This window comes from Paralichthys olivaceus, chromosome 21 (assembly GCF_024713975.1).
Source record: "Paralichthys olivaceus isolate ysfri-2021 chromosome 21, ASM2471397v2, whole genome shotgun sequence".
Lineage (NCBI taxonomy): Eukaryota > Metazoa > Chordata > Actinopteri > Pleuronectiformes > Paralichthyidae > Paralichthys > Paralichthys olivaceus.
In genome coordinates this window covers 1,814,666-1,827,602 of record NC_091113.1, presented here as the reverse complement: position 1 = coordinate 1,827,602, position 12,937 = coordinate 1,814,666, and the positions used below count along the sequence as shown (strand labels likewise).

The window sequence follows — 12,937 nt, the reverse complement described above, 5'->3', positions numbered from 1 at the left end:
GTTTTGTGCTGCACATGAAAGCGTGCCAAACGTTTTGAAGCTGCAGAAACATTGTGTGCATATGAGGAAAAGTTTGATGTACACATTGTTTGTGGGAATATTGTGTACATCTGTGAAAAACATGTTTAGTGTATTTGCAATTCAAATTTGTGCAGGAATGTGTTGCAACTGTGATTAATCACAAAGTCTGAGGGGAAATACTCTTATCTATGCAGGTTTCACTAAAGGAGATGAAGATGATGAAGAAGAAGATGAAGATGATGAGGGTTCAGAGACACTGAAGAAGATGATGAAGAAGAAGATGATGATGATGAGTGTTCAGCAACACTGAAGAAGAAGAATGTTTCAGCTCCTCTTCCTCTGCTTTTCTCCTCTTCTCATCCTCTTCCTCCCCTCCTCTTCCTCTTCTCCTCTCTTCTTCTCCTCCTCCCCTCCTCCTCCTCTCCTCCTGTTCTCCACCTCTTTCCCGTCTCTTCTTCTCATCCTCCTCTTCCTCTCCTCTTCCTCTCTTCCTCTTCTCCTCCTCTTCCCCTCCTCTTCTTCTCATCCTCCTCTTCCTCTCCTCCTCTTCCCCTCCTCTTCTTCTCCTCCTCCTCTTCCTCTCCTCTTCCCCTCCTCTTCTCCTCCACTCCTCTTCCCCTCCTCTTCTTCTCCTCCTCCTCTTCCCCTCCTCTTCTTCTCCTCCTCCTCTTCTCCTCCTCCTCTTCCTCTCCTCTTCTTCTCCTCCTCCTCTTCCTCTCCTCTTCCCCTCCTCTTCTCCTCCGCTCCTCTTCCCCTCCTCTTCTTCTCCTCCTTCTGCTCTCCTCCTGCTCTCCTCCTCTTCTCCTCCTCTCCTCCTCCTCTTCTCCTCCTCTTCCCCTCCTCTTCTCCTCCTCTTCTCCTCCTCTCCTCCTTCAAACCGTCACAACAGCAGACATGTCCATCCTGCACATTGCGCATGCGCAGTCCTCGGCGCTTTGAGCCTTGAGGAGGGAACATGGAGACAGTTGCAGGTGAAGTCGAGTTGTAGACGAGGTGAGTTTAAAAACACGTAAACGCGTTTTAATGAACCCGAGTCTGTTGAAACCAGCACGTGACGCCTCGAGCGGCTTTAAGCCTCTTTCCTCCGGAGGCGCAGTTTGTTAGCGAAGCTAGCCGGCTAGCGTTAGCCTGTTAGCTAGCTAGCTGTTATTGTTTTTCATGATTTCGCGAGAACCAAAATGGAGGAGGTGGCTGCAGCCTGTGTCCTCCACAGCCACTCCCGAGTCCTTGTGTGAAGCCCCCGACTCACAGTCACCCTAACCCGGGTAGATAGTCCCGGCCACAGCCCCCGTGTGTTTGTGCCGCAGTGCCAATGTAGCTTAGCATGATTATCAAATCCCGGTGGACGATTTTAGGGAAAGTATGGATCGGATCTCTCGGTGCTGCAGCTTCCCTCGGTTTGTCCAAGTGTTACGAAAGCTGGGCTCCATGTTTAACTCCAAACTCAACGCTAAAGAACAATAACAGGACACCGGTGCTTTATTTTTTTTTTATTCTTCTTGCAGGAAATCAGCTGCTCGGCTCACATGGGAGCCACTTAGCCGTGGTTGCAATGCAGGGTGAGAGGTCCCTGTGTTCGCCATGACTCTGAGGTCCACGCTGTTTCCAAAGACGGGATCCAAGCAGAGCACTGACAACATCGACTTCGACCGAACGCACGTCGGGGCCGCCACCGGGAGTCCGGTGAGCCTGAGGAGGGAGCCCTGCGACTTTGTTCTCCGTGTGCAAGACGTGCAGGGCGGTCACATCCCGAGCAAGTCGCAGGTCTTAGACCAGATTTACATGACAAGCAAAGTCGCCCTCGCAGCCACAGTTGCAGAAGTAGTTCAGGGTGACAACAAAACTGTGGGGGTATTGTCCCCTGTCAGACCAATGGGGGGTGAGGGAACCCCGGTGAAAGGTAAACCCCTCTCTGTTGACAACATGGATAACCCTCAGATGGCTGTGAACAATAACCCTAAGGATGCAGGTGCCGAGGACAGCGGCAAGGGGGTTGTCCCCGGAGTTGTCGGCACCGCATCCATTGAACTCTCGTCTGAGGGCAAGTGGAGGAACATCAGGAAGACTCCTGCCAATCCCCACACACAGGCCAACTGCCTCCGACAGATCCTGCTCCTGCAGCTGGATCTCATCGAACAACAGCAGCAGCAGCTGCAGTCCAAGGACAAGGAGATAGATGAGCTCAAAGCAGACAAAGAGACAGTATGTAAAAGTTTTGTTAATCTTAGTCTGGTGGTGCGTTAAGTGTTGGCGTGCATGCAAAGTTAGTCTTTATTCACGGCGTTGTCTTTTGCAGCTGCTCGCTCGCATTGAGCGAATGGAGCGTCGCCTGCAACTCACAAGAAAGGACCCACCACGTGATAAGCGACTTTTCCAGCCCCTGGAGCCTTGGACCCCCGACAAAGAGGACATGTGGGATCTTGATGTGGAGGAGAGTCCACAGCCCAACCAAGCCAATCCACTTCCCTTTAGTCGGGGTGGTAAAGGTCAAAAGAGGTAAAATAGACAATAGTTCTTCTGATGAAATATCTGCCACAGTACCTCCCCGTATACACCTCGGTTCCTTATTATGTTTCTTTCCAAACACAGAAAGTCTTGCTTTGGAGATGCAAAAGTCCAGAAATCCCGGGGCAAGAGTGCAAAGCTCAGCCCCCAGAAAACTGAAATTCAGCCCGGTTCTCCTAATCAGAGAGAGCTGCGTAGCAAGGAAACCCCAGAGAAGATGGTTCCCATGAGGTCTGGGGCAGAAAGGGACATTTTGCTTCCGTGCAAAGAGGAGCCTGAGCTGAACTGCCAGATGGAGGATCTGCCCTTCATGTCTACCACAGAGATGTATCTGTGTTGCTGGAACCAACCTCCTCTCTCCCCTCTGCGGGAGACTTCTCCTAAAAAGGAGGAAGAGGTGGCCAGTGAGTGGACTCCTCATGTAGTACATGATATGCTGATTGTTTGTAAGCCTAACCTATATCCCATCTTTAATCACTTTATCCTTCAATTGTACTGAACACTCTATCCATGGTGAACCTCCTCTCCATCTGTCTTTCTCCCACTTACTAGTTCCATCCTGGAGAGAAAACTACATCGAGCCCCTGGAGGACGACTCCTCCAACTCTGTTGAGGTGAGAGACACACGCTGATTGGAAAATACTAAGAATCCTACTTCTTGACTTGGAAAAGTTACGTCACACTAGACGGAAAAGCGTCTAGCTCATGAATAATATATGTGATCCTGTTTTCCCATCAAGCCGCTGGACGACGGTGTGTTTTTGAAACGCCATGCGAAGCTCGAGTTGGATGAAAAGAGGAGGAAAAGGTACAAACTACGTTTCAGCCCATAAAACTTAAAGTAACCAGTACTGTGCTGTAATAAGCATAACATGTAGTTCTGTTGGATGCAAGTGTGAAACCTTAACATTTTTATTTTAGCACTTTTCTCCACAGAGTGAATTTGTTCTCTATTAAATCTTGATTCATTATTATTATCCAGTAATAAATCAAATGTCTGATTTTAGAGCTCCACTCAATGTTACCACATGTATTATTATTTCCCACTCGATCTTTACTCGTTTCTTTTTTCCCTGCTTGTGTCTTCAGATGGGACATCCAGCGAATCAGAGAGCAGCGCATGTTCCAGCGTCTGCAGCAGCGCATGAACAGGAAGAAAATCGTCCAGGAAACTGAGCCGGAGGTTTCCTCCTTCTACCCCGACACTGAAGATGGTACGCCTGCACTTTCTGACATCCGAAAACCCCTGAATAAAACCGGGTGTGATGTAAAATAAAATGACAACTATTAAATGGATTCTAACTCAGTTTTTTTTATGTCTTCCAGTTGAAGCTATAGTGATCACTCCTTTCTTGCCTGTGGTTGCATTTGGACGACCGTTGCCCAAACTCGCACAACAGTAAGTCGGAGCTGTTTGATTCTGCTTCATGTCACGTTTCCTGTGTGGTCAGCACATGCTGGTGTAACAATTATTAAAGACATCATCATTCTCAGTATATGATTATGTGATTACTTGGTGTATGAAGTCCACGGTGACTTCATATGAACCACGTTTCCTGCCTCATGAGAATATTATTTTTGTCGATGAACTAATCCAGGGTTTCCCTTTTATTTAGCCACCTGCTGCTCTTCTGTCAAAACAGAAAACTGTATTCTTATGTGATTCTTTGTTTTTTTCTTCCAGGAACTTTGAGCTGCCTTGGCTGGACGACCGGAGCCGATGTCGCATCGAAGTTCCCAAAAAACACACACCTCACCGGACCTGTCGGAAGTGAAACCCATTCGGCACAAACTGCAGAGAGAAAGATCCTCCATGATCCAGATTAGAAATGTAGTTATCAGTTATCAGCCGCTCTGTGTAATTGCTGTCCAGGCTCAACATGTCACCACACACCAGCTGATGTTCTACAGAGTAGGATGAGAGAAAGCTGCGTCATCGGGTGTCCTTGATATTTTCCGTCTCATTTACACCTCCGAAAGGACGACTCGGCTTCCCTGCATGATGCCGCGAGGTCGCGGTCCCATTGTCGGCAGCTGGTGAAGATTAAATATCAGTTTCTGTTCTGTTTCCAACAGTTATATATGAATGTTAGGTAACATGATTCAGGTCAGCTGACAGGAATAAGTGGGGACTCTAAACTTCAGCACATCCATTTCAGTTTGTTCGTCATTAAAGCTGAAAAATAAGAGCTTGAATTGTTGATCAAGAGTGACTCAGCTTTTTGCTCTGGGTTTTCCCACCACGCTCGTTCTTCTTGCCTATGTGGAGAAAAAAAAAGTCGAAATCTGACCGTGCTGTGTAAAATCTTTATTGTTCACACGCAACCTCAAATAAGATTTTATCTGTTTCGTGTGATATCTGGACTTTTGAGTCACACTCAGCATGATGTCATATTTAAAAAACCGCAGCTCTTGATTCAACCCAACTCGAGGAGGTCCGAGATCTGAAAATTGGACGAGTGGTAAAGCTGACGTGAAACCCGGGGATCTGTTCCCTTCTTTTGTTTCTATTTACCTTTTCTTTTTATGTGAGTTGCATGGCTCTGTTAAAAAAAAAGAAGATTGTAGCATGGCTTAACCTCAGAACGGAGAATAATCTCTGCTCATCGGGCTGTGAATTCTACGAAGTAATGTTCCTTGAAAGCATGAGTTTCTCGGCTGCTCTGTTCAGTGAGATTTGCTGGTTCGGCCCGAACAGCCTCATCAAAAAAGACGATCTGACTAAAAACAAAAGTACAGCTCTGATCTTAATCTTCGTGTTTCCGATCGTCGCAACATCTTACATCCAGTAAATATTAGCCGAGTTACGTGTATGCATTGGTGTCTTAAGGATGCGGACATCCAGAGGAACCATTTAGATGATAAATACGCTTGCTAGCTGTAGTCATAGCGATGTTCACTAGTGTGCTCTCTCTCTAACATGCTGCCAGTTAATCTCTCTGACGTGATCCCAGTCACAATCTGCCGGTGTTTCTTCCTCGCTGCGCTTTTGCTCGACCTGTTTCACATATTGATGCGATGGCTTCCTGCAGTACATCAACTGCCAGACGTTCGTGTGAGCAGACGTTGGGAAATACAAACCTTTTCTCTTTCTGTTTCTGTACATAGCTTTCAGAAAACAAATGTACATAAAACATGGCTGTTATTTTTTTATTATTTAATGTCAGAAGTGATGCGTACATTCAATATTGTTCTATGATTGTATGTTGACAAATTGACAGTTTTGAAAGTTAAAATTGTTTTGGAATAAAAAATAACTTGTCTTTGATGTGTTTCAAGTTTGCGTCTTGATAAATGTGTTTGAGGAAAATATAGATATTTAAAAGTTTTAAAAATTGCTCATGAATTCTTATTTTAAACAGTTGCTAAATGTTGAATCTGCTTATAACTTTATCTGTAGTCTAACCCATTTATTTGATAAACTTATTAAAGCTAAACATGGGGACAAATACCCAGAATTAATCTTTTTAAGTATATAAAAGCACAAACCTCTACCTGGGCAACAGTCCTGTTGTGAAACCTCATGTAAATTCACCAGATCCAGATTTTCAATTAGAACCAAATTTCGCACACATGAATTTCAGTCCCCAGATTCTTCGGCTCATGTCTGATCCTCCCACCTCTAATCAAAAACACCACTTAGTTAAATCTGGAAAAAAAAAAGTTTATTGAATAAAGAAAAGACAAAAAACAAACAGGACAGATTCTCAAAAATAAACATCACTGACTCTTTGTGAACATTTTGGTGAAAGTTCTGCCGATGTCAGTGACGATGCAGGACTCAGGAGGGCTGAGGCAGCTCAAAACACTTTCCTTCTTTGTCTCGAATCTTTTATATATTTTCAGAAAATAAAAAAGTCCTATAGGTGAATAGAGACAGAAACATTGTTGAGATAATACACAATCTTCATTTAGACCCTGACCTCTGTCAACTCTCACAAATCTAAACCTTGTGTTTGGGCGTATAGAGTATATTTCATGTGATAATCATGGTGATGATGATACAATGAACACCAAACCTGTCCGATGTACAAAAAGTGCTGAATTAGGATACGTCACCCATATAAAATATCCACTAATGTTACCGTCTTTCACCAGGGTTCTTTTACACTTCTCAGCGTTAGTGTTAGTTTCAAGTGTGAAAACATCGCGCCGTGACGAGTTAGTATTTACACAGCCTGTGAAATCAACTCTCAGAGAATCTGCGTCATTTGGCAAAGTCTAAAACCTGACATGAGCTTTCTAAACCTATGAAGAGGATAATGACCCCTGTTGGGTTGTTTGTTTGTTTGTTTTTCAATTTTTGGATTAAATACAAGATACACGCATAAAACGAAAACACCTCAAAACAGAAATCAACACAGGCTGGGAAACAGCCAGCGTTCTGCCAGTTACACCTTCGAGAAGAATCTAGACACGGAGATTCGAGTGCGTTTGTATCTGTATCGACAAACGCCACCTGTCAGATACTGTGTTCAGTCTCTCCGCAGGTTGTTCAGCCGCTCCTCCAGATCGGCGTCGGCGTCAGCGAGGGCGGCCTGGGGCTCGACCTTCTTTCCTCCGGCCACCGACAGGTTTCCCCCGGGGGTCGGGAGATCTGAGGTGAGCACAAAGTGGGATTTCAGTGTTATAACAAACAGACGATTCCAGACAACTAGCACAAGTACAGGGTTGGGTTCAACCCGAGGAATCAGTTTTATTATCACAGGTATTAACTATTATAAACTGTAGAAACAGCACTGCTGCCAGTCGATCACAAGCACCAGGTACTGTGACTTACAAATTCACTCAGGTGTCATTTAATTTTACTTTGAAATCCTCATTTATTGTCTGTGCCTTCTAACTCTATGTTTAACCCTGTACCCTGCAACTTTCCCACAGCCCAATGTGACGTCTTCTCATGTATGATAAAGATATTTGATATTTTGTTGTGTGTTAATACATTTAGTAACTACAACTATACTTTAGTATCTCACAGTGAAAGCAAATCTTTGAATTGGAATTATTGATAAATGTGAATACTTGTTATAAATGGAAGCTAAACTGAAAAGTGCTGATCAAACCCCACTTTCTGCACATTTTCATTAAATGTGATCATTTGTTTTTCCTTACGTGACAGTTCATCGGACAGATTCAGACCCAGCTCGTCCAGCACCTGGGACACGATGGCGTCACTGCACAAGAGACACAATCACACGTGTAATGCAAATCCAAATTATTTATGACAAGTGTTTGTACACAAATGAGAATGAAAAGGTTGTTTTGCTGCTTGTCTCAGTCCGTTACCTCTCCTCCTCATCATCCTCGTCACCCATGGCGTCATCAATGGCGTCATTCATCATCTCCTCCTTCATGTCCATGATTTCACTCTGTTTTTCGAACTCCATCATGATCTTCTGAATCTGAGGCAGTTTCAGCTGTGAGAATAGAAACAATATGTTATCAGTTCTTCTTTAATCCCATCACACAGAGTGATTCACTGACTTCTTGACTGACCTGTCTGTTCATAGTGGCCATGGCCTTGGTGACGCCTTTCATAGCCTGCGCCATGCTGTTGTTGGACTTGAGCGTCTGTATCTTTAAGCTGACAGCCTGGATGTTTGCTTTCATCATGATGAACTTCTTCACGTAGCGCCTCGTGCGAACCAAATCCTTGGCCATGATCTTGACGGCATCCTGCAAAGAATAAAACAACACACGGTTAGAATCCTCTCTTTACGATTGATTCTCTCTTCATAAAAACACATGTTCATCTCACCATTTGTCCTTGTTTGGCCATTTTCTTTATGTCTGCGATGATCTTCTTCTCCTGCTGCTCCAGTTTACTCCGCTCCCGGTCCAGGTCTCTCATGGCCCGATTGAGCGCCCTCTGATTCTGCCTCAGCATCTCCTCCGGAGTCTTCCTTTTCCCAAACAGGAAATCCATCTGCATGAAAAAAATAGGAAAAGCAGAGAGTCAACACAGTTAAAACAAAAATGCATAAAAGGAAATTAAATAAAATGAATAATAAAATAAAAAATATCGAACATCCCCTGCTTCCAACTTCTGCTCTCACCTGATTGGTAATAAAGATAATTATTATTGAGTGAATCTAGCTGAGGTTCAACAAAACAGGAAGTTTGATGAAATCCAGGGTTCTGGAAATATTATTTTCTACTATTCTCTCACATTTTATTCACCTTAGAGCAACAAATGATGCAAATCTTCATTACCAATGAATCTGTACACGGTTTCCCAACCAATTAAAAGAAAAGTAGTCAAACACAGTCTTATACCAAGATCCCATAGCCAGAGGTGCCATCTTCATATCCCTGTTTTATGCGACCGACAGTCTGAGACCCAAGGACAATCAGTTTGTCATTAGATATAAATCTGATAATCAAAATGAACGATTTCAATCATTTTATCAAAACATATAATGGCAGATATTCGCTGTTCGAAGCTTCTCAGACGTGACAGTGAAGTGAAAATCTTTGGATTTCAGACTGTTGGTCAAACAACTGATCACTCAAACCTTTTTAGGCATTTTGTAGACGTGGTCTGTGGTCTGTGGAGAATTAAAACGACAGTTATGATGTCACCGGTTTCAGGATTTTACAATAAACAATCATCATAATAGAAGAAGAGGAGAAGAAAATCCTCACATGACAGAAGCAGAACAATGATCGAATCACACAGTTGAGGATTCTTTTAATAGTCGAACTTCTGAGAGTGTGAATCAGGGATTTGAACTTTTGTTGTCAGGCCTGTTTCACCTCCTTGTTTCCTGGAACATGTTACTCAGCAGTTACATATGTAACTGGAGGCCTGAACTCTTTAACCGTGTTGTCTCTCCCAACATTAACCCCAGCATCACGCACTGATCCCGGCTGCCTCACATGAGAACCCCCCCCTCCCCGCACAGCGTCTCACTCACCGTGAACCGTGGAGAAGGTTTGATTCCCGCAGGTGAAACTGTTCCCGAGCGTCTTCTCACAACAATATCTGTGATTATTTGTTTTCTTTACCGACGCTTCCGCGTTCAGAGAGTTTCACTTCCGGGAAGTGACGTCAGGGCGCACGCCTAGGGAGTGGACGTGCAGTTACGTCACCCGCATCAAGCTCAAGATGCCATAGACAGGAAGTAGAAAGTTTCAAAATAAGACCTAATAAACTCATTTGAATATAACAACTTGGTTTTATTATTATTGTCTTTCTTGAACAAATTTCTTATTTATAAATATACATTTGCAAAATAAATCAAGAATGTTCTTTTTTCCAACACAATGTATTTAAAAAAACAAATACACATAAACCTACATAACCATCTATCTGACCGTCATATCATCGTGTATGCATACTGTGTGTACATTGCGTAGTTTGTATGTTAACAGTACAGTCGATATTCTATCAATCATCTCGTTGTTTAGTTTTGTTATGTGTTTCTGCACTGCACAAGGATAATTTATTCCCAGGCTTTTACTTTGTAGTAATGGGAGCTTGATATCCGGTCATATTCTCTTGCTCTTGACGCAGCGGCTCTGCACATGTGCGTGTTTCGCGTCAGGAAGTCAAACACATGAGATGTGGATGCAGACTGGATGTGTTGGAGGCTGCACAGAGATTCAGTGAACTCATCATGCTGCTCAGTGGAACCTGCAGACACGTGATCTCTGGATTCATGGATCTCTCAGGGAGTTCAGACACTTTGGTCTGAGGCAGCTGCAGCTCTTTGTGCCTCTGGACATATTTCCATCTACTCTAACATGTGGGTGATCACATCAGCTGCTCGTCAGCACAAGTCCCTGCTGGTTTGGGGCAGAGGATTTAACAAGTCAGTCTCAGGAGTGGGCTCTCAGGTCGCCTCTCACCATGTCACAGCGTCTCTCCTGCACCCAGAGGACAGCAGCTTCAAACCTGCGGTGAAGAGACAACACAGACACAATGAGACTCGTGAGAGGTCAGCGCAGAGTAAAGTGTGGAGGAATGAGATCCCAGTGGTGCAGAGGGCAGGTCAGAGGAAGGGAGACTCCCACAGAGTATCCTCTGAACTCAGGAAGCTGTGTCTGGAGGATTCCCCTGCTGAGAGGGAGAGGCCGGGGACGCAGAAGTCAACACTGGACTCCAGAGCAGAGAGCCATGAGATTGTCTTTGGCATTGCTCCCTGTCTCTTGGCTCTGACTCAGGGCAGAAGGAAGGCCCATAAGCTGTTTGTAAAAGATGGCGAGGCCTCTCACCGGGCCTCTGTGTTGAAGGTGTGCGAGGAGGCCCGTCGGCGAGGAGTGCAAGTCCAGCGGGTCAGCAAGAAGGTGCTGGACAGGATGTCTTCTGACCGAGTTCACCAAGGAGTGTGTCTGCAAGCCAGTCCTCTGAGCTATCTCACAGAACGCTCAGACTCAGCACCCGGGAGAAAAGACCCCCCTTTGTGGCTCGTCCTTGAGGGAATTCAGGATCCGATGAATCTGGGCGCCATCCTGCGCTCTGCTTACTTCCTCGGTGTGGACAGGGTGGCCAGCAGTCTTCACAACAGCTGTTCACTGTCTCCTGTGGTGAGCAAGGCCAGCTCTGGTGCCATGGAGGTGCTCGGGGTGTATGGATACGAAAACCTTGAAGATATGGTGAAGCTGAAGGTAGCACAGGGCTGGCAGGCGGTCGGCACAGTGGCCGCTGAAGCAGACGAGTCTCAGCTTCCTGTCACTGAGTGTTCAGCCTTTCAGATGACTAGACCCACAGTGTTGCTGATCGGAGGAGAGGGGGGAGGATTGTCCCGGGAGCTGCTCTCTCTGTGCCAAACGCTGCTCACCATCCCAGCAGGCAGAGATTTGTTCCCTGGTATCGAGTCTCTGAACGTCTCCGTCGCTACTGGCATCCTGCTTCACACGCTGCTCTCCTCCAGGACATCCACTACATGACCACACCAAAGACTGCCGCTGCTGACCTTTGAGGGTCACACGGGACTCGAACAAATCCCAAGCTGACAATAGCCAAGAACCCCAAATGCAGTACTCAACATTTTAGACCCTGAGAGTTATGTCAAAACAGTAAAGTGAGCTCACAGGTAAAAAAGTCACAAATATTGTAACGACCATAGTGCTGCATTATGTCTTCCCAGACATAGTGGATCAAACCTGGATCCACCTCCCTCTACGACCTGGAGGAGAGTGTCAGTGTGCACCAATGGACCTACTGCAGCCATATAAGCTGTGTGTGTGTGTGTGTGTGTGTGTGTGTGTGTGTGTGTGTGTGTGTGTGTGTGTGTGTGTGTGTTTGTGTGTGTGTGTGTGTGTGTGTGTGTGTGTGTGTGTGTGTAGTGTGCAGTTGGTGAAGCTCGTTTTCTGTTGTCATATTTTGTGTGATTACAGATTAATTCTTGATTTGTCTGCATATCATCTTTCTTCATCTCTCCTTTTCCTTCTGGTTTTATGTGACATCTTTTTGTTAATCTGCACATATCCTAACTTTTTAGGGAGATAACAATATTTTTTATTTAAATTCAAGTGTCAAACTGAAAAAAAAAAATATATGATCAATATTTGCTGCGACCAATCTACTGTAAAACAGCACAGATTCTCCTCTTGGACAAAGTTTGTTTATATACTTGGTCATAATCATCATACATGTCTTCTGTCTCCTCATGTGACTCCATGATGTTGAGCCCTTATCTACAGCAGAACTTGTCCTTCTTGTCTCTGAAGACAGTTGTAAATGTCCTTGATGGTGTTGTGTGATGGATACGTATCTCAAGTGCCTAAAACTTTTCACTGTTCTGTATCCGCCTGTACTTTAACCCAAGATGCCAAGGAAGACTTGGTCATTAAGTGCTGCATATGTAGCTGAAAATAGACCTGGAAAAATGCACCATTTGAATAAAGTTTGCAAAAAACTACAGTGTTGTAATGCTGCAATTATGGGATTTATTGTCATCCTGAAGGAATAAAAAAATTATTTAAAAGGAATAAATGTCTGTTAACTGATGTCTTGACTTTATAAGTTAAATTAAAATAAAAGCAAGGTAGAAAGAGCTTACTATAAAAAAGTTGCATACACTACAAAACTAATTCAAAGGTGCAGTGTGACATTCATTGCAAATTAAGTAACAATTTTAACTGTATGGAGTGTGTGTGTGAATAGTTATTGCACATGTGTATTTATAGTTATTGCACATGTGTATTTATAGTTATTGCACATGTGTATGTATAGTTATTGCAGATGTGTATTTATAGTTATTGCACGTGTGTGTATCAGTTGTCTCACATTTTCCTAATAAAGTGCAAACTGGCAGGAAACCAGATGTGCAGTGGAATAAAGTGCAGGAAACCAGATGTGCAGGCTGTGTAAGCTTCTGAAATGGAGTCTCTTGTTTTCGTCTGGCCTTGATAAACTTGTGCATTAGTTTCTTATATGATTTGTTTTTTTGTTTTTTTTATTTCG

The 12,937-nt window shown here is 44.2% G+C and overlaps 3 protein-coding genes across 5 annotated transcripts; 2 read left to right on the top strand and 1 right to left on the bottom strand.

Moving 5' to 3' along the window:
- The first annotated feature begins 876 nt into the window (after positions 1-876).
- Positions 877-5,794, top strand: msl1b (MSL complex subunit 1b). 2 transcript variants are annotated; one of them, XM_020108461.2, is made up of 9 exons: positions 877-1,014; positions 1,527-2,223; positions 2,318-2,517; positions 2,611-2,930; positions 3,079-3,140; positions 3,267-3,334; positions 3,616-3,740; positions 3,853-3,925; positions 4,211-5,794. In XM_020108461.2, exons 2-9 carry the CDS (start codon positions 1,603-1,605, stop codon positions 4,299-4,301), a joined length of 1,560 nt encoding a protein of 519 aa, XP_019964020.1. In that variant the 5' UTR covers positions 877-1,014; positions 1,527-1,602; the 3' UTR covers positions 4,302-5,794. The 2 variants fall into 2 exon arrangements, with proteins under 2 accessions (XP_019964020.1, XP_019964019.1); XM_020108460.2 differs by having other exon boundaries at positions 2,611-2,972.
- Positions 5,795-6,169: 375 nt separating this feature from the next.
- chmp2a (charged multivesicular body protein 2A) lies at positions 6,170-9,594 on the bottom strand. 2 transcript variants are annotated; one of them, XM_020108462.2, is made up of 7 exons: positions 9,444-9,566; positions 9,042-9,074; positions 8,285-8,452; positions 8,023-8,202; positions 7,813-7,943; positions 7,639-7,700; positions 6,170-7,123 (listed from the first exon to the last, which is right to left on the bottom strand). In XM_020108462.2, the coding sequence occupies exons 2-7, from the start codon at positions 9,051-9,053 to the stop codon at positions 7,002-7,004; spliced, it is 675 nt and encodes a 224-aa protein (XP_019964021.1). In that variant the 5' UTR covers positions 9,054-9,074; positions 9,444-9,566; the 3' UTR covers positions 6,170-7,001. The 2 variants fall into 2 exon arrangements, with proteins under 2 accessions (XP_019964021.1, XP_019964022.1); XM_020108463.2 differs by lacking the exon at positions 9,042-9,074 and having other exon boundaries at positions 9,444-9,594.
- A 407-nt stretch (positions 9,595-10,001) lies between these two features.
- On the top strand, positions 10,002-12,394 carry mrm1 (mitochondrial rRNA methyltransferase 1 homolog (S. cerevisiae)). The gene has a single exon (XM_020108452.2). The coding sequence runs from the start codon at positions 10,273-10,275 to the stop codon at positions 11,416-11,418; it is 1,146 nt and encodes a 381-aa protein (XP_019964011.2). The 5' UTR covers positions 10,002-10,272; the 3' UTR covers positions 11,419-12,394.
- The last annotated feature ends 543 nt before the right edge of the window (positions 12,395-12,937 follow it).